This window comes from Coregonus clupeaformis, chromosome 1, assembly GCF_020615455.1.
Source record: "Coregonus clupeaformis isolate EN_2021a chromosome 1, ASM2061545v1, whole genome shotgun sequence".
Classification (NCBI taxonomy): Eukaryota; Metazoa; Chordata; class Actinopteri; order Salmoniformes; family Salmonidae; genus Coregonus; species Coregonus clupeaformis.
In genome coordinates, this window is record NC_059192.1 from 78779621 (window position 1) to 78801993 (window position 22373).

A 22373-nucleotide genomic window follows, 5' to 3' on the forward strand; every position below is an offset into this window, starting at 1 on the left:
CAGGAAGACTAGGAAGTGTTATTTGGCTTTTTGATGGGAGGGAGGGAGAGGGGGGGTCTAGTAATAAAAAGTAAAACGTTAGAAGAGTATTCACAGTCCAGCGTGTGCGACAGTGAGAGGGGCCAAGGGAGTGAGGAGTAAAGTACAGTTTGACAGGGATGTTTTGTTGGTTTCACTGTGAAACCATCAGGAAAAGTACCACCATACCCTCACTGATCCACGACCTCTCTGATCCAAGATGGCTCCATAACAGTCCCAGCAGCCATAGCAGCTTTGATATCTTTGACGGGCAGCTTGAGTTGACCAATGAAGGTTTGTTTCTTCCTCTGATATGACAGTTTGTGCTAGTTAACAGGGAGGGAGGGAGGGAGGGAGGGAGAGAGAGAGAGAGAGAGAGAGAGAGAGAGAGAGAGAGAGAGAGAGAGAGAGAGAGAGAGAGAGAGAGAGAGAGAGAGAGAGAGAGAGAGAGAGAGAGAGAGAGAGAGAGAGAGAGAGAGAGAGAGAGAGAGAGAGAGAGAGAGAGAGAGAGAGAGAGAGAGAGAGAGAGAGAGAGAGAGCAGGGCAGGGCAGCGGTTGCATTTGTGCTGATATTTCCTATGCTAATCACTCTCTCATGGTGCTACATGCTTCTATCTGTGTCCATATAATGAGTCATCCACATGAGAGAGGTTGTAGAGGAGATAAAATAGGGTGAATGTTGGCTTAGAGAGAGGAGGAGCGTTGTGCACTCACATAAAACCTTTGATGTCTTATTTTGGTTTTCTCTTACTTCCCCCCACATCTCTCAGTCTGATTTGGGAAGATGAGAGTCAATATCAACTGACAGATATGGTTAAGCCAATGACAGAACAGAATGTTGACATGTTCGCTACAAGCAGCCAATGATAGAAATCCAGGATGTTTGAAGATTCCATGAACCAGGAAGAGTGTAGAGTTGGTGTAGACTACAGTTCCTTTCTTAGCCAGTGCTGATAACTGAATAGTTGCATTTGCTATTTGTGCCAAGAGTCCTTATACATTCCATCACAATATTCCATAGTGTTTCCATAACTGAGAAAAGACAAGGTTGTAGCTTCCAATACCACCGAATATAAACTCATATTTCCTGGCCAGTGGAGTATTTCTTGTCCTTTCTGTGCTACTTCTATATGAGTTGCTGATCCATTCAACACTGTATATATAACATGACAACACAAATTGTGAAAGTGGGACATTTAGTCATGTAGTCACACCTGTGTGCTACATACAGATGTGATTATACTTGACTTGATTTGAGATCTGTGCACTTTTCCCGAGACTCTCCCATTGCTTTCAATGATTTGAGCAAGGTCTGAGTGATACCTGCTTGTTTCCCAAGTCAAAAGTCATAGTATACATCCCAAAGAGTGCTGGTAGAGTGCTGGTACTATAGCTGGGCAATCAAACCCATGTGAGGAGGCAAGGAGGATGTGTTGGTCTGAGGGTGAATCTTACTCTGGAGAGGAAGACACTTCAACAACTGCGATACACACTAACCTCTCTTTTCAGACCGAATAAAGAAGTGATGGAGTCCTTTCTGACTGCAGGTATTCAGCTGTTCCTGTGTGGTCCTAGAGGAGGGTGCATCCCAATGTCTAGTGGAGCGGACCACCCTTAAACAGAGATGCTCCCTTAATGTCCATGACAGCATACGGTCCATAGAGAAGTAAAGAGTGGTGCTACTGTGGTTAGGGGAATAAGTCCAGGTACACCCTCTGTATTCTATATGCACATTTCAAACGGCACCCTGTTCTCTAGCCAAAGGTCGTGCACTACATAGCAAATAGGGTTCCATTTTGGACGCAGACCTCTCAGTCGCAGTGATGGGGAAATCAGATAATTTCAGGTTGCTGGTACTAATAGTCATGGGGGCGAGAGGACACCCTTGTCTCTAAAAATCACTGGGGTTAGATGACGTCCGTGTCTGGTCTCTAAATCTCAATGGGGCGAGAGGACACCCCTGTGTGGTCCCCTCTAGATTTCAGTAGCGGTCATCTCCTCAAAGTGGATGTCGTTGCTGCCGCTGTGGACGTCGTAGTCCTCTACGTCTCTGTTCTCCAGCTCTAGACTGAGCTCTCTCATCACCCTCTCCAGATCTCTGTTCCTCCTGTACATCTGGATGTAGCTCTGCTGCAGCTGCTTCTGGTAGCGGATCACCTTTTCCTTCTCCTCCTGCCAGACCCTCCTCTCCTCCTCAAATCCTCCCAGCTGCTCCTCACTGCTCCTCCTCTCGTACATCAGCTCTGCCCTCAGCCTCTCCACCTGACAGAGAAGTGATTGATTAATTGATGATTGAAATCCAGCAATACACAACAGATCAGTGCAAAGACTTGTATTATTCAAGCACCATTCTGCAGATAAAACATTAAGAAAATAATGTCTAAACATTGTTGGAGCCCACCTGTTGCCTGAGTCCCAACACAGCTTCAGCACTCTGCCTCTGAGTCTTGGCCTCATCACTCTCCCCTCCCCATGCCAGCCTGCCCTCCTCCGCCTCACGGTACCCCACAGAGGGGCTGGGGCCCCCACCTCCACCCCCCACACCCCCACGCCCATGGGGGAGGGGCAGGCTCATGCACTGGCCCTTATTAGCCAGCGCTTTGCCTCCAGGAAGATAACCTCCTCCCTGATTGGCCAGGGCATCTCGAAGCTGGGCCGACTCTTCCTCCAAGCGTCCGACTTTCTCGCGGAGAAGCTCAGCCTCGCTCTTCCTGCGCTGGAGCTCATTCTCGCAGACCTCTAGCTCCAGGGAGCGTGTCCGCAGGGCCGACCCAGCATCCTGGCTCCTGGCCTGGCTGTTCTGGAGGTCGGACCTGGCCTCTCTCAGCTGGGACTTCAGGACCACCAGCTCCCCACCCTTCTGGCTCAGCTCAGACTGGATCTCCTTCAGTTGCTGTTTCAACAGGGAGATCTCACCTGACTTCTGACACACCTGGGGGGGGGGGAGATGCATATTTTGTGAATATTGAGATCACTTACTTTGAAATTGTGTACATGAATCAACGTTGAACCTCACCCTTACCCTAACCCATGACCCCTAAACCCCTGACCCTTCTCCTCCTCAGTGTCTCACCTCCCACTTCGTCTCCTCTAAGCGCGGTCCCAACTGGATCTGTTCTCTCTGTATGGAGGCACACCTCCTCTCCAGCACCTCCCTGTCCTGCAGCAGAGAGGAGAAGTCCTCCTGAAGCTTATTTTTCTCCTGCTGCAGCTGGAACACCTGAAGTAGAGACACAGACAGTTAAGGTCGCATTTTGACAGTCCAGAAATCAGGAGATGCTACCAAAACAGCAGCAATATTTCAAACAATAGTGCAAATAATAATAATAGTTTTTTAGGTAACTTGCAACCATAGCTGTCATACAAAACAGGGCCCTACTTCCCAAATAAAGTTAACTGAATTATCTCTGTATCTCTGTCTGTTGCCTGTAACTGTAAGGCCTTTGTACACTGAGCCTTCTGACAAGCCTGTTTCATCTTAGAAGAACAGCCCTGTCTGTATATCTATGTTTCTGTATCTATGTCTCTGTATATCCATGTTTCTGTATACTGTATCTATGTCTATGTATATCTATCCTGCCGTTCTTACCTGTAGTTGTAAGGCCTGTTGTACTCTCTGGGCCTTCTGTGTAGCCTGTTTCATCTTGGAAGAGCAGCTCTGTCTCAGCTCCTCCAGCTCCCTCTCACAGCGACGCTGCTTTTCCTCGTACACCTACAGCACATGAGGTCAGGGGTTAGAGGTCAGAGTTTACATACAGATACCACATCCAGAGGTCAAACTGTGAACCAGCACTATTATGGCTTGAAAAGCTATGGAATAATTTAGCTTAGTCAATAGAAACAGCAGAAATAACAGAAACAAACATTTGATACATATTGGTCCTCGAGGCAACACTTTAGGCCTGCTTAAAACCCTGACATTACACAGACATGAGCCACACCAGGATCCTGTGACTCGTGTTAATTAGGGCAAACCATAGCAAAACGTTATAAAGCGCTTTCAACTGAAAACAAAAACAAGGGGTTGTTATTGGACCTCCCTTTTTCAGTCAATTTTCCTCTCTTTGGTGTCTAATGAACAACTACTAAGTAAAAAAAAACTCCCCTCTCACCTGACAGATGGCGGCCTCGTTCTCGTCCAGGTTCTCTCTGAGCTGCTGCAGTTCCAGATCCCTCTCCCTCAGCTTCTCCTCCAGCTCCCTCATCACCTCCTCGTACCCCTCCAGAGGCGGGGGTGAGTGCCCACACGACCCGCTGTCCGATAGGGGCTGGCCGCGCCCGCTCAGTGACCCCGACCCTGTGCTCTTACTGGACGACGAACGCCCGCTGTCCGAGTTAGAGTGACCGTGGGAGGTTGAGTGACTGTGAACTCTGTGGGTCACCGACCCTCCTCCGTTGGTATTGGTAGTTCTTCCAGCCCCAGGTTCCAGGCCCACCCCGGACCCCCCAGACCCGGAGGCCTCGCTGTGGGCCAAGCTGCAGCCGGTGCTGCTGTGAGTGGGGAGGCTGGAAAGGGAGTTACGGCCAGAGTCTGACATGGAGCAGGACTGGCTGCTGCGAGCGTTGCGTCCTCCGTTGTACGAGTTCCTTTTGCTGTCCGAGGAAGAGGAGGAGCAGAGCAGAGATACGACATTGCCGTAGCTCCCCGTGCTGTTGACCACAGTATTCCTGTTATTCCCGTTGATAGGTAGGGGCAGGAGGAGGTTGAGGCTGCCCTGGCTCTCAGAGAGGCTGCCCCCTGGCCTCGGGGAGAGGTACTGCACAGAGTGACGGTTCTTGGGGACCACTGGTTTGAACGCAGTGGGACGGATCAGAAACTTCTCCTTGTTCTGTAATGGAAGACAGTATTTGTTCATGGTTCTTACAGAAAAGTACAGACATTATTACATTGTGTTTTCAACTATGATTCATTAATTATTATCATGTTCATTCTTTTCATTATTGCCTGAGAGGCCCTGTCAAAGGGAATCTAATCAAGACCCTCTCAAACACACATAGAACCACAGCACTGGGAAACACTTTATTGGGATTTCCAGTTAAATAAAGGTATGATAAAACAAAGGAAATATAAAAGACACTGACGTGAGTGATATGATATCAGCATTGCAAATTAGGAATGCCTAGTCTCCTCCCAATAAAGACTGGGACACTGATATGGTGGAAGGTCATTCTGAAGTCTCTGATTGGTTTAATTGATATTCATTGGTTTTCAGTAAGCAGTTTTCCTAATGATTTTTCTCACATCTCATGGAATATGTCACGACACGAGAGAGGGGGGATGAAAAGAGGGAGAGAGAGAGAGAGAGAGAGAGAGAGAGAGAGAGAGAGAGAGAGAGAGGGGACGCAGAGAGAGAGGAAGAGGAGAGAGATAGAAAGAGAAATACAGGGGGACGGGGAGAGAGAGAGGGAGATGGTGGGGAGAGGAAAGAGACAGGAAGAGAAAGGCGGGAGAGAGAGAGAGAGAGAGAGAGAGAGAGAAAGAAGGGTGAGACAGATCAAGAGAAGAGAGAGACAGCTCTACACACAGGTCCAGTAAGCAGTTTTCTTAATGATTTCCCTCAGGCCTCAATGAGTGTGTCAGTGAATGTAAGATAGCTCTAACATTGATTATAAGGCGCGAGGTGATTGACTGTTAACACTAGAAAAGCCTGGCCTCAATGGACCCCCCTTCGGGCCAATAACGCGTCTTTTGAACGTCCATATTTTAACAGTCTAATAAATAGATTTCATATGCTATCGCAAAAATCATAATTTGGTTCTGTTTATGAAGGTAACATTAGAATATGAAAGAAAATGTATTTCAATGAACACAATATCAATTTCATTAGTTTATGCAACTGTAGGCTATACAGTGCATTTGGAAAGTATTCAGACTCATTGACTTTTTCCACATTTTGGTATATTACAGGCTTATTCTAGTGTATTCAAAATAAAAATAAATCTCATCAATCTACACACAATACCTGATAATGAGAAAGCAAAAACTGGTTTTTAGAAATACTGACCCCTTACTAAGTACTTTGTTGAAGCACCTTTGGCAGCGATTACAGCCTCAAGTCTTCTTGGGTATGACGCTACAAGCTTAGCACACCTGTATTTGGGGAGTTTCTCCCATTCTTCTTTGCAGATCCTCTCTAGCTCTGTCAGGTTGGATGGGGAGCGTCGCTGCACAGCTATTTTCACGTCTCTCCAGAGATGTTCGATCGGGTTCAAGTCCGGGCTATGGCTGGGCCACTAAAGGTCTTTCAGAAACTTGTCCCGAAACCACTCCTGCTTTGTCTTGGCTATCTGCTTAGGGTCGTTGTCCTGTTGGAAGGTGAACCTTTGCCCCAGTCTGAGGTCCTGAGCGCTCAGGAGCAGATTTTCATCAAGGATCTCTCTGTACTTTGCTCCATTCATCTTTCCCTCAATCCTGACTAGTCTCCCAGTCGCTGCCGCTCAAAAACATCCCCACAGCATGATGCTGCCACCACCATGCTTCACCGTAGGGATGGTGCCAGGTTTCCTCCAGATGTGACGCTTGGCATTCAGGCCAAAGATTTCAATCTTGGTTTCATCAGACCAGAGAATCTTGATTCTCATGGTTTGAGAGTCCTTTAGGTGCCTTTTGGCAAACTCCAAGCGGGCTGTCATGTGCCTTTTACTGAGGAGTGGCTTCCGTCTGGCCACTCTACCATAAAGGCCTGATTGGTGGAGTGCTGCAGAGATGGTTGTCCTTCTGGAAGGTTCTTCCATCTCCACAGAGGAACTCTGGAGCTCTGTCAGAGTGACCATCGGATTCTTGGTCACCTCCCTGACCAAGGCCCTTCTCCCCCGATTGCTCAGTTTGGTCGGGCAGCCAGCTCTAGGAAGAGTCTTGGTGGTTCCAAACTTCTTCCATTTAAGAATGATGGAGGCCACTGTGTTCTTGGGGACCTTCAATGCTGCAGACATGTTTTGGTACCCTTCCCCAGATCTGTGCCTCGACACAATTCTCTCTCGGAGCTCTACGGACAATTCCATCGACCTCATGGCTTGGTTTTTGTTCTGATGTGCACTGTCAAGTGTGGGACCTTATATAGACAGGTGTGTGCCTTTCCAAATCATGTCCAATCAATTGAATTTACCACAGCTGGACTCCAATCAAGTTGTAGGAACATCTCAAATATGATCAATGGAAACAGGTTGCACCTGAGCTCAATTTCGAGTCTCATAGCAAAGGGTCTGAATACTTATGTAAATAAGGTATTTATATTATTTATTTATTTATTTATTTTGCAATAAATTCATTAAAAACCTGTTTTTGCTTTGTCATTATTGGGTATTGTGTGTAGGTTGATGAGAAGAAGAAAAAAAATCAATTTTAGAATAAGGCTGTAACTTAACAAAATTTGGAAAAAAGGAAAGGGTCTGAATACTTCCATGTACAAACGAAAAACCACTAAAACACCAATTAAAGTGTTAAAATCCATTACATAAACACAATAACAAAGATCATTCACTATTAATTCGTTAAGGGCAGTTCTTAAGGAACATTATGCATTTAAGAAAATCAATTTCAAAAGAACAGAATGGCATATTTTGAGTTTAAATATATTACTGTGCTTTGAGTGGTGGGGGAGCGCATGGAATCGTGGTAATTCTGCCAAAAAGGTTTATTTTGAAATAGAGCTCAACGGTTAATTTTGAAGAGTTGTTTGGCAAGGATATTCGATGTGGAACTGCAGAATCTGCTCTTTCTGATACTATATAGACATCAAAACAGCTTACCTGCCTGTGACTCTGTAGGAACATTTTTAAAAGTCACTTTTTGTTGCTCCGTTCACCTGCCTCTGTGTCAATTCCAAGCTGCGCTGTTCATCAGATTCTTCATATACAATTTAATGATTGATAATATTCTCACCCCATCAGACTATTGTCAATTAAATCTTGTCTTTAGGCAAACTCTATTTTTATATGAAATTTGTCAATATACACTACATGACCAAAAGTATGTGGACACCTGCTTGTTGAACATCTCATTCCAAAATCATGGGCATTAATATGGAGTTGGTCCCCCCTTTGCTGTTATAACAGCCTACACTCTTCTGGGAAGGCTTTCCACTAGATGTTGGAACATTGCTGCGGGGACTGGCCTCCATTCAGCCACAAGAACATTAGTGAGGTCCGGCACTGATGATGGACGATTAGGCCTGGATCGCAGTCGGCGTTCCAATTAATCACAAAGGTGTTCTATGTGGTTGAAGTCAGGGCTCTGTGCAGGCCAGTCAAGTTCTTCCACACCGATCTCGACAAACCATTTCTGTATGGACCTTGCTTTGTGCATGGGGACATTGTCATGCTGGAACAGGAAAGGGCCTTCCCCAAACTGTTGTCACAAGTTGGGAACACAGAATCGTCTAGAATGTCATTGTATGCTGTAGCGTTAAGATTTCCCTTCACTGGAACTAAGGGGCCTAGCCCGAACCATGAAAAACAGCCCCAGACCATTATTCCTCCTCCACCTAACTTTACAGTTGGCACTATACATTGGGGCAGGTAGCGTTCTCCTGGCGCCTGCCAAACCCAGATTTGTCTGTCAGACTGCCAGATGGTGAAGCGTTATTCATCACTCCAGAGAACGCATTTCCACTGCTTCAGAGTCCAATGAAGGCGAGCTTTACACCACTCCAGCCGACGAAAGCGCATGGTGATCTTAGGCTTGTGTGCGGCTGCTCGACCATGGAATCCCATTTTATGAAGCTCCCAACGAACAGTTATTGTGCTGACGTTGCTTCCAGAGGCAGTTTGGAACTCAGTAGTGAGTGTTGCAACCGAGGACAGCACTCGGCGGTCCCGTTCTTTGAGCTTGTGTGGCCTACCACTTCGCGTCTGAGCCCGTTGTTACGCTTAGACGTTTCCACTTCACAATAACTGCACTTACAGTTGCCCGAGGCAGCTCTAGCAGGGCAGAAATTTGACGAACTGACTTGTTGGAAAGGTGGCATCCTATGATGGTGCCACGTTGAAAGTCACTGAGCTCTTCAGTAAGGCCATTCTACTGCCCATGATTGTCTATGGAGATTGCATGGCTGTGTGCTCGAGTTTATACACCTGTCAGCATCGGGTGTGGCTGAAATAGCCTAATCCACTAATTTGAAGGGGTGTCCACATACTCTTTTTATATTTGGTGTAGTTTAGGTGTAGTTTCGATGCGCCATCATCAGCTGCGCAGGCTGACTGCCAGTGAATAACTTGCGGTGAACGAGGGACAGAAATAAATACCTTTTAAAAACGCTTATAATACAAATTATGTTTGTAAAATTAAGATTCTAACAACGACAGTGTGTTATATAGACTTATTTAGGAAAAGTCAAGGACGGGGGGAGACATGACTTTAAAAATGTCAGAGTAATTAAAACAGTTATTTTGGTTTGAGTCAACAGGTTAAGGTTCCCTCTCGATCAATAGAAATGAATAGCCAATTAGACAGCAGAGAGGATCTATGGTAAATAATGTTAGCATATAGTTGGCCTAGCACCTCACCACTGGTGCTGCTTATTAGCTGGCAGTAGTTGGGTAATAATGAAGTACTGAAAGTTCACCATACCATTAGCTAGAAGTATTATTAGCTAGCTACATTCTGTGTTCTGTATATTAACTAAGTGAGGATTTTACAAGTGAAACGTACAACTGAGAAATAAAAAAAGTATACTAATGATAACACAATTAAATGTATGGGCGTTATCAAAGGGAAGTTCTGACAGTAATTTATTGACTCAAGGCTTACTATAGGACTTATTAGGGATACACAGATACGACAAGCTCGGGAACCATTTCACATTTTGGGAATCCCCCTCCGACACTCACCTTCTCCAGTTTTCCCGAAACAGGTATGAGTTTGGGTGGCGGACCGCCAATATTCCCGTTGAGACCTCTGTTATCCCTCTGCTCCTCCGAGTCGCTACACGGACTCCCGACCGTCACCACATGGTTATCATTCCAGTCTCCTACAGTCACCACCTCAGTCACAAACCCATAGTTCCCATTCCCTCCACCACCACCACCACCACCACCTCCAGCCACACACCCAGCCCCACCAGCAGAGTTACCTGCCCGGGGCTGCTTCTTGGTGGGCAGTGGCGGCGGCTGGAGCTGGGTGGTCTGGAGCTGGGCCTGGTTGTTGATAACCAGTAGTTGTTCCAGGGAGCTTGCGCTGTGCAGGGTGTTGCTATCACCCTGGAGCCTGAAACAGCTGGTGGTTGGGGTGTTACGGTGTGGCTTAGTGCTGAAATAAAAATAATGTATAATAATCATTGATTGGAATTACAGTATATAGCATTTTCCCAGTAGCTATTTTCCATATTAAGGGGGGAATCACTAGTCTGGTCCCAGATCTGTTTGTGCTCTTGTTTGGCATGACAATCCCAAGAGTTGGCAAGAGAGCAAAAACAAGGCAAAAAACTGCAACCCAGGCTAGGTTATTGGTGTGTCTTGGCAGTGTCTTCGGCCGTGCCGGCTGTAGCACGAAGCGAGCTAACTAGCCGTTTTTTCGAACAGAGTCAGAGTCAACACAATAGCCATTGTGTGCCGGGTGTAGCACGAAGCTAGCTAGCTAGCCGTTCTTCAAACAAAGTCAACACAGTGGCCATTGCTAGCTACCCAACACGACCAGCTAACTGTACTGTAGTAGCTAAATACAATATACTTGTCCTAGCTAGCCAACGTTTAATCATTGCTGCGTCATGAAAGGAACTTGACACAGACACGAATGATCTGTTTAGTGTGTTATCACACTATTGGTGTGTCTTGGCAGTGTCTTCGGCCGTGCCGGCTGTAGCACGAAGCGAGCTAACTAGCCGTTTTTTCGAACAGAGTCAGAGTCAACACAATAGCCATTGTGTGCCGGGTGTAGCACGAAGCTAGCTAGCTAGCTAGCCGTTCTTCAAACAAAGTCAACACAGTGGCCATTGCTAGCTACCCAACACGACCAGCTAACTGTACGGAAGTAGCTAAATACAATATACTTGTCCTAGCTAGCCAACGTTTAATCATTGCTGCGTCATGAAAGGAACTTGACACAGACACGAATGATCTGTTTAGTGTGTTATCACACTATTGGTGGTTTGTTGTGACCAAGTGTTGGTGCTAAACTGTGTGTTACTGGATGCTAGCATGCTAGTTAGCTAGTTAACACACTATTGGTGGTTTGTTGTGACCAAGTGTTGGTGCTAAACTGTGTGTTAAACTGTGTGTTATTGGATGCTAGCATGCTAGTTAGCTATGGTGTCATAGTTAGCTAGCTGAATAAAGTGGGTTGAGTCTTGTCATGAGCCCTCTCACTCCACCGGGTTACCACCTTAATGTGTTTCCACTATCTTCCACTCTGCTCATCTCTCTCTCTCTACTCAGCCTAACGAGCTCCACCTGTCCCTGCTCTGCTCGGCTCTAATTACTCTGCCAGCTGCGCTGCATTACCCACTAACCTCTCCCAGTATTTCAAGTCCCGTCTTTCAGCTCTCCTTTGTCAGATCGTCTGCAAAGCTCACACCCGGAACCTGTGTGCTCGCGCTTCTGGCTCACCCCTGTTTTGTGACCCCGGACCTGCCTGATTCTTGGATACTCTTCTGCCCCAGGAAAACCAGACCTGCTTTCTGCCATTACGACTCCTGACTACTCTTCGACCCCGGTAACTCTGACCAGCCTTCTGCCTTGCTACAACGTATTTGGATTTCCCTTGAACTGTACTTCTGCCTGTTTTCATCCGCCCGTTGTGTCTGTGTTTCCTCCCCCCAGGACTTCTGGACCACCAACCACCGGCGTCATCGGACGCATCGCTGCCACTGGGGGGAGGCACAGACCCAGCACATCGGACGGGATAACCCCTGGAGCCTTCACTCACTCCCTACATCCCTTTCCCCTTAAGTTTTAATAAACTTTCTGGTGTGACGCAATTGTGGTCCTCTTGTCGTCTGTCTGAACCGTGACAGTACGATCTGACCATTATGGACTCAGCGCACACTTCCCCCGACATGGAAACCGAAGAACCTGAGCAACCCACCGCCATGCTATGCCTGGAACACACTGAGAGAGAGCTAGGCCGCATGAGCGGCGACATCACCTCTCTGCTTCAGGTCGGCTACCAACAGCATCAGCAGTTCCAGCAGCACCAGCAGCAGTCCCAGCAGCAGCAACAACAACTCGCCAGGATCATCCAACTCCTCACCAACCTTACCCCAGCCAGTCTGCCCACCAGCCCTGCCTCCGAGTTACCTGCCCCAGGTCATTTCAGCCGCTGCCCCGAACCCAAGATTGGAAACCCCGAGCGGTTCAACGGCGATTCTACCCAGGTCCGGCCATTCCTGACTAGCTGCCGACTTCAGTTCTCCTTGCAGCCAAGGACCTTCGCCACGGAGGGGGCTAGGGTCGGGTATGCCATCACTCACCTGACGGGCCGAGCTCGACTCTGGGGAACAGCAGAGTTCGAACGTCAAACCCCCGCATGTGCAACCTTCGACCTGTTTGCTGAGGAGATGCTGAAGGTGTTTGACCTGGATTCACCAACCGCAGAGGCGTCTCGTGAACTGTTCAGTATTCGACAAGGCAGACGTACAGTCGCAGACCATTCCATCGACTTCCGAACCCTGGCAAGACGAAGTTCTTGGAACACACCATCGTTGGTGGACGCGTTCTTCCATAGCTTGGCTGACTATATCAAGGACGCAGTTGGTCTCCCATGAACTGCCTTCCACTCTTGATGAAGCCATCGCACTGACTGTCCGGATCGACAGAAGGATACAGACCCGTCGTCGTGAGAGGGGGCGCCAAGGTCCACCAACTACCGGCATTCGGAGAGATCCGACTGGGCTCCTGTCAGCTACTGCCACTCACCCAAGTCAGCTTGATCAGTCTGAGCCTATGGAGATTGGGCGAGCCTCTCTCACTCCTGCAGAGCGCCAGCGCCGCTTCACCTCAAACCTCTGCCTCTATTGTGGAGGTGATGGACATCGTGTGGTAACCTGCCCTTTAAAAGCCGAAGCTCACCGGGCATAGGGGGAGTCCGGTTGAGCTCAATGACCACCCAGTCCTCCGACCGCAAACCCCTTGCTGCAAGTTCACCTCCGCCTCTCTGACTCTACTCACACCCTGGCTGCTCTGGTGGATTCTGGCGCCCGAAGCCAACATAATGGACATCAAGCTGGCACGCCAACTGGGACTGGAGAACCTCCGTTTGACTCCTCCTATTCCTGCCCGGGCACTGGACGGACACTTACTCGGATCGGTCACTCATGTCACGGCCCCCGGTCTTGATGGGTCTGTCCGGAAACCATCAGGAAACTATCCAGTTTCACCTGCTCCCCTCTCCAGGCCAACCCCTCATCCTGGGTTACCCATGGCTCCGCCCGGCACAACCCTCAGCTCGACTGGGTGACCGGGGTGATCAGGGAGTGGGGAGAGGACTGCCACCGAACCTGCCTGCTTGCTGCCGCACTACCCCCTCGGCCAGTACCTACTAACTCCGCCCCTGACCTCTCCCATGTCCCAGAATGCTACCATGGTCTCAGAGAAGTGTTTAACAAAGCAAGAGCCACATCTCTGCCCCCTCACCGACCGTACGACTGTGCCATCGACCTCCTCCCTGGAACAGCCCCTCCAAGGGGCCGTCTTTATTCGTTGTCTGCTCCTGAAAGAAGGTCCATGGAGGACTACATCAATGACTCTCTGTCCACAGGATTGATCCGTTCATCTTCATCTCCGGCTGGTGCTGGCTTCTTCTTTGTGGGGAAGAGGGACGGATCTCTTCGCCCCTGCATCGACTACAGGGGACTCAACGACATCACAGTGAAAAACCGTTACCCTCTCCCTCTGCTCACCTCTGCTTTTGAGTTGCTCCAGGGAGCCACTGTTTTTACCAAGTTGGATCTCAGAAACGCTTACCACCTAGTGCGGATCCGGGAGGGAGATGAATGGAAGACCGCATTCAATACACCAACAGGCCACTACGAGTATCTGGTTATGCCTTTTGGCCTCACCAATGCTCCTGCTGTGTTCCAGGCTCTAGTGAATGATGTACTGCGGGACATGTTAAACAAGTTTGTCTTCGTTTACCTGGATGACATCTTAATCTACTCCAGAAACCTGTCTGAACACACCCGCCATGTCCAGCAAGTCCTTCATCGTCTTCTGGAGAATTCCCTCTACGCCAAGGCAGAGAAATGTGAGTTTCACGTCAAGACAGTGGCCTTCCTGGGGTACATAGTGGCAGAGGGAAGTATCCAAATGGATCCTGCCAAAGTATCAGCAGTCACGTCATGGCCAGTTCCGGAGAACAGAAAGAAGCTGCAACAGTTTCTGGGGTTTGCTAACTTCTATAGAAAGTTTATCCGGAACTACAGTACCGTTGCTGCCCCTCTCACTGCTCTAACCAGCACCAAGCAACCCTTCACCTGGACCCCAGCAGCCGACAAGGCCTTCAGTACCCTCAAGGTAAGGTTCACCTCCGCTCCCATCCTCCAGATGCCTGACGTGGACCGGCAATTCATTGTGGAGGTGGACGCCTCGGATGTGGGAGTTGGTGCTGTGATTTCTCAGTGGGCTGCGGAGGATAGGAAGCTCCATCCCTGTGCCTTTTTCTCACGTCGGTTGTCCCCCTCTGAGTGCAATTACGACATAGGGAACCGTGAGCTGCTGGCTGTGAAGCTTGCCTTGGAGGAGTGGCGTCACTGGCTGGAGGGGTCCACCATTCCATTTCTCGTTTGGACCGATCATAAGAACTTGGAGTACATCCGCACGGCCAAACGGTTGAACTCCAGGCAGTCCCGCTGGGCCCTGTTCTTCACCAGGTTTAATTTCACACTGTCATACCGGCCTGGATCACGCAACACCAAGCCAGACGCCCTCTCCCGTCAATTCCAGAAGGATGACAACCCCTCCAAGGATCCTGTGTCGATTCTGCCAAGTCCCTGCATCATAGCAGCTCTGACCTGGGCTGTTGAGGAACAGGTGCTGGAAGCTCTCCGTAACCAGCCCGGTCCCAGCACTTGCCCAGCTGACCGCCTTTTTGTCCCCGAAAACCTAAGGTCCCAGGTCGTTCAGTGGGGACATGACTCCCGCCTAGCTTGTCACCCTGGCTCCACCCGCACTTACAACCTGCTCGCCCAGAGGTTCTGGTGGCCCGCTCTGAGAAAGGATGTACGGGAATTCGTCCAAGCCTGCCCCATCTGCAACCAACACAAGTCGTCCTGCCAGCCCCCAGCCGGATTGCTGCAGCCCCTGCCTGTGCCCAGACGTCCCTGGTCTCACATCGCCCTTGACTTTGTCACGGGGCTGCCCCTCTCAAGGGGCAAGACCGTCATTCTCACCATAGTTGACCGATTCAGCAAGATGGCACACTTCATTCCCCTCCCCAAGCTCCCAACCGCCAAGGAGACCGCCCAGGTGGTCCTGGAACACGTCTTCCGGATCCACGGACTGCCAAAGGATGTAGTTTCTGACCGTGGTCCACAATTCTCCTCCGCTTTTTGGAAGGAGTTCTGTCACCTGCTGGGAGCCACAGTCAGTCTGACTTCCGGATTCCATCCCCAATCCAATGGGCAGTCAGAGCGGGCAAATCAGGAGCTCGAGAAGGCACTGCGATGCATGACTTCACGCAACCCCCACTCCTGGTCGCAGCAATTGACATGGGTGGAGTACGCACACAATTCTCTGACCTGCTCTGCCATCGGTATGTCCCCTTTCCAATGTGTTTATGGATACCAGCCTCCTCTATTTGCCAGTCAGGAAGGGGAGGTTACTTGCCCATCTGCACTTGCGTTTGCCCGTCGATGTCGCCGCACCTGGTCACAGGCCCGAGCCACACTTCTCAGATCCGTTGCCAGCTACACTACCGGGGCCAACCGTCGGAGAATCCCTGCTCCCACCTACCATGTTGGTCAAAGGGTGTGGTTGTCGTCAAGGAACCTGCCACTCAGGGTGGAGTCGCAGAAGTTGGCACCTCGGTTCATTGGCCCATTCCCTATCATAAGAGTGATTAGCCCAACTGCTGTCCGGCTCCAACTGCCTAATTCCATGAGGGTGCACCCCACTTTCCATGTGTCTAAGATTAAGCCCATTCATGAGAGTCCGCTGGTCCCTGCTGCGCCTTGTCCTCCTCCTCCACGGCTCGCCGATGGTGGTCTGGTTTACACCGTCCGCCGCCTGCTTCGGTCCAGACGGAGGGGTAGGGGTCTCCAGTACCTCATTGACTGGGAGGGCTATGGACCTGAGGAAAGGACCTGGGTGCCAGCTAGTCGGATTGTGGATAGGACTCTCATCACCGCCTTCCACCAACGGCATCCTGATCAACCTGCAATCCGTAGGGGCCGCCCCAGAGGGATCCCCTAACCGTCCTGCCCGCTCGGCCCTGTCCTGTGCCTGATCCTGTCTCGGGACCTGTCCCATCTCCCCGACCACGGCCCTCCGGCTTCCTCCGAGGATGAGGGCGTTCGCTCGACCGTTCGGAGGAGTTCTCAGCCCTCCTCCGGCTCCCCTCCTCCCGCCCGGCGTGGTGTTGCTCTTGGGACTTCTGGGGCCGTCCCTTGGGGGGTTCTGTCATGAGCCCTCTCACTCCACCGGGTTACCACCTTAATGTGTTTCCACTATCTTCCACTCTGCTCATCTCTCTCTCTCTACTCAGCCTAACGAGCTCCACCTGTCCCTGCTCTGCTCGGCTCTAATTACTCTGCCAGCTGCGCTGCATTACCCACTAACCTCTCCCAGTATTTAAAGTCCCGTCTTTCAGCTCTCCTTTGTCAGATCGTCTGCAAAGCTCACACCCGAACCTGTGTGCTCGCGCTTCTGGCTCACCCCTGTTTTGTGACCCCGGACCTGCCTGATTCTTGGATACTCTTCTGCCCCAGGAAAACCAGACCTGCTTTCTGCCATTACGACTCCTGACTACTCTTCGACCCCCGGTAACTCTGACCAGCCTTCTGCCTTGCTACAACGTATTTGGATTTCCCTTGAACTGTACTTCTGCCTGTTTTCATCCGCCCGTTGTGTCTGTGTTTCCTCCCCCAGGACTTCTGGACCACCAACCACCGGCGTCATCGGACGCATCGCTGCCACTGGGGGAGGGCACAGACCCAGCACATCGGACGGGTAACCCCTGGAGCCTTCACTCACTCCCTACATCCCTTTCCCCTTAAGTTTTAATAAACTTTCTGGTGTGACGCAATTGTGGTCCTCTTGTCGTCTGTCTGAACCGTGACAAGTCTATTCCTTTAAACATTGAACCGCTGTGGTTCACAACAATTCTGATTTCTAAAGGTGGAAGTTGGGAGAGTTTTTGTTCGGGTGGTTCAGTGAAACAATTTTAGTTTCTGAGGTAGAAGTTTTTGGTGAGGGAGGCCCTGCTCTCTCCTCTCCCAGATGCTTAGCTCATTTCATTCCGATCTCCTCTGCATTTTTGTAGCCATTTGCTACAGCCTGTCAACTATGCCTCTGCCTATCCCTGTTCTCTCCTCTCTGCACAGGCTACACAAACGCACCACACCCGCGCGGCTGCTGCCTCTCTAACCTGGTGGTCCCTGCACGCACCCCACACCTGGAGTTCCAGGTCGCAGGCAGCCTCTGGAACTGCCGTTCTGCTGCCAACAAAGCTGACTTCATCCCAGCCTATGCCAACCTCCAGTCCCTCGACTTCCTGGCGCTGACGGAAACATGGATCACCACTGAAAACACTGCTACTCCTACTGCTCTCTCCTCGTCTGACCATGTGTTCTCGCATACCCCGAGAGCATCTGGTCAGAGGGGTGGTGGTACAGGAATCCTCATCTCTCCCAAGTGGACATTCTCAATTTTTCCCCTAACCCATCTGTCTATCTCCTCATTTGAATTCCATGCTGTCACAGTCACTAGCCCATTTAAGCTTAATATCCTTGTCATCTATCGCCCTCCAGGTTCCCTTGGAGAGTTCATCAATGAGCTTGACGCCTTGATAAGTTCCTTTCCTGAGGATGGCTCACCCCTCACAGTTTTGGGGGATTTCAACCTCCCTATGTCCACATTTGACTCATTTCTCTCTGCCTCCTTCTTTCCACTCCTCTCCTCTTTTGACCTCACCCTCTCACCGTCCCCCCTACTCACAAGGCAGGCAATACGCTTGACCTCATCTTCACTAGATGCTGCTCCTCTACTAATCTCACTGCAACTCCCCTCCATGTCTCCGACCACTACTTTGTTTCCTTTTTCTCTCGCTCTCCTCCCACACTACTCACTCTGCCCCTACACAGATGGTAATGCGCCGCCGCAACCTTCGCTCTCTCTCTCCCACTACTCTCTCCTCTTCCATCCTATCATCTCTTCCCTCTGCTCAATCCTTCTCCCTCCAATCTCCTGATTCTGCCTCCTCAACCCTCCCTCTCCCTCCCTTTCTGCATCCTTTGACTCTCTGTGTCCCCTATCCTCCCGGCCGGCTCGGTCCTCCCCTCCAGCTCCGTGGCTTGATGACTCATTGCGAGCTCACAGAACAGAGCTCCGGGCAGCGGAGCGGAAATGGAAGAAAACTAAACTCCCTGCCGACCTGGCATCTTTTCACTCCCTCCTCTCTACATTTTCTTCATCTGTTTCTGCTGCTAAGGCCACCTTCTACCACTCTAAATTCCAAGCATCTGCCTCTAACCCTAGGAAGCTCTTTGCCACATTTTCCTCCCTCCTGAATCCCCCCCCCCTCCTCTCTCTCTGTGGATGACTTCGTCAACCACTTTGAAAAGAAGGTTGACGACATCCGATCCTCGTTTGTTAAGTCTAATGACACTGCTGGTCCTGCTCACACTGCCCTACCCTATGCTTTGACTTCTTTCTCCCCTCTCTCTCTCCAGATAAAATCCTGCGACTTGTGACTGCAGGCCGCCCAACAACCTGCCCGCTTGACCCCATCCCCTCCTCCCTTCTCCAGACCATCTCCGGTGACCTTCTCCCCTACCTCACCTCGCTGATCAACTCATCCTTGACCGCTGGCCATGTCCCTTCCGTCTTCAAGAGAGCGAGAGTTGCTCCCCTTCTCAAAAAACCAACACTCGACCCCACTGATGTCAACAACTACAGACCAGTATCCCTTCTTTCTTTTCTTTCCAAAACTATTGAGCGTGCCGTCTTTAGCCAACTCTCTTGCTATCTCTCTCAGAATGACCTTCTTGATCCAAACCAATCAGGTTTCAGGACTGGTCATTCAACTGAGACTGCTCTTCTCTGTGTCACGGAGACTCTCCGCACTGCTAAAGCTAACTCTCTCTCCTCTGCTCTTGTCCTTCTAGATCTGTCTGCTGCCTTTGATACTGTGAACCATCAGATCCTCCTCTCCACCCTCTCCGAGCTGGGCATCTCCGGCGCGGCTCACTCCTGGATTGCGTCCTACCTGACCGGTCGCTCCTACCAAGTGGCGTGGCGAGAAGCTGTCTCCGCACCACGTGCTCTCACCACTGGTGTCCCCCAGGGCTCAGTTCTAGGCCCTCTCCGTTTCTCCCTATACACCAAGTCACTTGGCTCTGTCATATCCTCACATGGTCTCTCCTATCATTGCTACGCTGACGATACACAACTAATCTTCTCCTTTCCCCCTTCTGATAACCAGGTGGCGAATCGCATCTCTGCATGTCTGGCAGACATATCAGTATGGATGACGGATCACCACCTCAAGCTGAACCCTGGCAAGACGGAGCTGCTCTTCCTCCCGGGGAAGGACTGCCCGTTCCATGATCTCGCCATCACGGTTGACAACTCCGCTGTGTCCTCCTCCCAGAGTGCGAAGAGCCTAGGCGTGACCCTGGACAACACCCTGTCGTTCTCCGCCAACATCAAGGCGGTGACCCGCTTCCTGCAGGTTCATGCTCTACAACATTCGGAGAGTACGACCCTGCCTTACACAGGAAGCGGCACAGGTCCTAATCCAGGCACTTGTCATCTCCCGTCTGGACTACTGCAACTCGCTGTTGGCTGGCCTCCCTGCCTGTGCCATTAAACCCCTACAACTCATCCAGAATGCCGCAGCCCGTCTGGTGTTCAACCTTCCCAAGTTCTCTCACGTCACCCCCTCCTCCGCACACTCCACTGGCTTCCAGTTGAAGCTCGCATCCGCTACAAGACCATGGTGCTTGCCTATGGAGCAGTGAGGGGAACGGCACCTCTGTACCTTCAGGCTCTGATCAGTCCCTACACCCAAACGAGGGCATTGCGTTCATCCACCTCTGGCCTGCTGGCTCCCTTCCTCTGCGGAAGCATAGTTCCCGCTCAGCCCAGTCAAAACTGTTCGCTGCTCTGGCACCCCAATGGTGGAACAAGCTCCCTCACGACGCCAGGACAGCGGAGTCACTCACCACCTTCCGGAGACATTTGAAACCCCCACCTCTTTAAGGAATACCTGGGATAGGATAAAGTAATCCCTTCTACCCCCCAAATTGTAAAGTGGTTATCCCACTGGCTATAGGGTGAACGCACCAATTTGTGAGTCGCTCTGGCTAAGAGCGTCTGCTAAATGACGTTAATGTGCCCTTGAGCAAGGCACTTAACCCTAATTGCTCCTGTAAGTCGCTCTGGATAAGAGCGTCTGCTAAATGACTAAAATGTAAATGTAATGTAAAATGAAATCATCTCATCCACGACCAATATAGCCTGAGTGCCAGTCTGTTTGTGCTATCATGCCAACTCCTTGTCACTTATTTTCCAGCCATGTTTGGCTTGACAAGGACAGCAATAAAGTAGGCAAGAGCACTTAAACAGACTGGCACCCGGGTTATGACTAATGAGTAGCACCCTACCGGATCTCGCTGGCGGCCCGGCAGTGTCGCTGCTCCTGATAGGTCCGGCCAGAGATGAGGCTGCTGACGGAGCCCATGGTGGCTCCGGGGCCACAGGGCCCTCCGACCACGGGGGAGAGGGAGACGATGTCGAGGCTGGTGGGAGGCTTGGGGTGGTCAGTCACGGACACAGGCAGGGTCTGAACCAGAGCCATGGTACCTGGACAAGGCCGGACATACACCGAACACACACTCTGCATAGAGAGAGAGGGGAAGAAAAGTTTAATTTCAAGTACACTTCATTGGGACATTATAAAGGCTGATCATTGATACAGTTCATAGTTAAACACATTTCCCATCCTTTCCCTTCAACATTCAAAATATTAAGTTAAAAAATCTGATTTAACGAGACAGAAAGAATGCGGGTGAGTGTGTAGAATTGTGTGTGTGTGTTTGTGAGCTTGGTGTTTAAGTGTTTAATTTCCAGCCAGTATTATGTTAGTGTGAGTTGCCTGGGGGACTGAGAGGGGACATATTATATTTAGCCTGCTGTGCCTCGCTCAAAGCTTTCTGGCCAAGTGGAATAATACAACCTAACTATGACCACACACTGTCTGCTAGAGCCATCAAAAACACACACACACACACACACACACACACGCACGCACGCACGCACATGCACGCACGCACGCACACATGTGCACCCACGCACGTGCACACATATACACAAACACACACCTGCACACAAACACTCACTGTCACACATACAGTACTTCAAAGCCCATTCCTCCCTGAGGCTTACAGGCAGGACACCCATCAACTCTATGCCAAATTAAATCAGTGTTTTTGCCCAGGATACCAAGTATACATGCACATGCCCAGTACACAAGTGCAGGGAACACAGGCCATTTCCAGCCAACAGTCAGAGAGAGGATAGGGAGCAGAGAGAGGAAGGAAATACAGGTGGGGAAACAAGGACTTTAAAAAGAAGGAGAAAGGAATTGGGGATTCCTAAGTTCTGAGGAGGACACCTACTGATGAAGGAGTAATAACTGAGTAGTGTCAGGGTTGTTCAACAACTCCATCAATTACTGGTCACTCCCAAACATCTCAATGACTCCCCGCTGTAGGTGTTTGTGTGTGTGTGCGCACATATGAAGGTGAAAGCAAAACTCTGTGATGTGTGTGTGTGTGTGGTATGCGAGAAGTTGACCATTTCCCAGACCAGAATCATCATGAATGATGCCTCCTTTCACCTTCCCCCATCCACCCCCACCCTTCTCCTCAGCCCCAGCCCAGCCAAGGTCTACTCTGCCTGGGATAATGGCATTAGAGGACCCTCCAGGATGGTGGGTGATCCCCTGGCCCTAACCCTGTGACCCCAGCAGGAGTGGGCCGTAGCTGGGCAGACTCCCCCTCTCTCCTCCCTGACCTCCAGGGGCCTGGTTTTGTTCCTGCTGCTCTGGGATACAAAGCCCCAGAGCTCATTTCCCTCTGATGTTGTTCACTGCTTATTTCTAAAGTTATGAAGTTCCTCCCTCGCACGCAAATCCTCCTCCCACACACACACACATTCCCTGCCCCCGTTCTCTTTCACTTGTCAGACTGAGCAAAAATGCTGAG

General features: G+C 50.2%; 1 protein-coding gene across 2 annotated transcripts in view; it reads right to left on the reverse strand.

The window, feature by feature from the left end:
- Nucleotides 1-524: 524 nt before the first annotated feature.
- LOC121574791 (leucine zipper putative tumor suppressor 2 homolog) overlaps nucleotides 525-22373 on the reverse strand; it is a 109879-nt gene continuing 88030 nt past the window's right edge. For both annotated transcript variants that reach the window (XM_041887377.1, XM_041887368.1), the window contains 7 exons: nucleotides 20772-21004; nucleotides 9847-10264; nucleotides 4131-4847; nucleotides 3608-3730; nucleotides 3092-3238; nucleotides 2420-2950; nucleotides 525-2280 (listed from right to left, as the gene is read on the reverse strand). In XM_041887377.1, the coding sequence (XP_041743311.1) occupies nucleotides 1993-2280; nucleotides 2420-2950; nucleotides 3092-3238; nucleotides 3608-3730; nucleotides 4131-4847; nucleotides 9847-10264; nucleotides 20772-20965 (2418 nt within the window). In that variant the 5' untranslated portion in view covers nucleotides 20966-21004 and the 3' untranslated portion in view covers nucleotides 525-1992. The remainder of the gene's footprint in view (nucleotides 2281-2419; nucleotides 2951-3091; nucleotides 3239-3607; nucleotides 3731-4130; nucleotides 4848-9846; nucleotides 10265-20771; nucleotides 21005-22373) is intronic.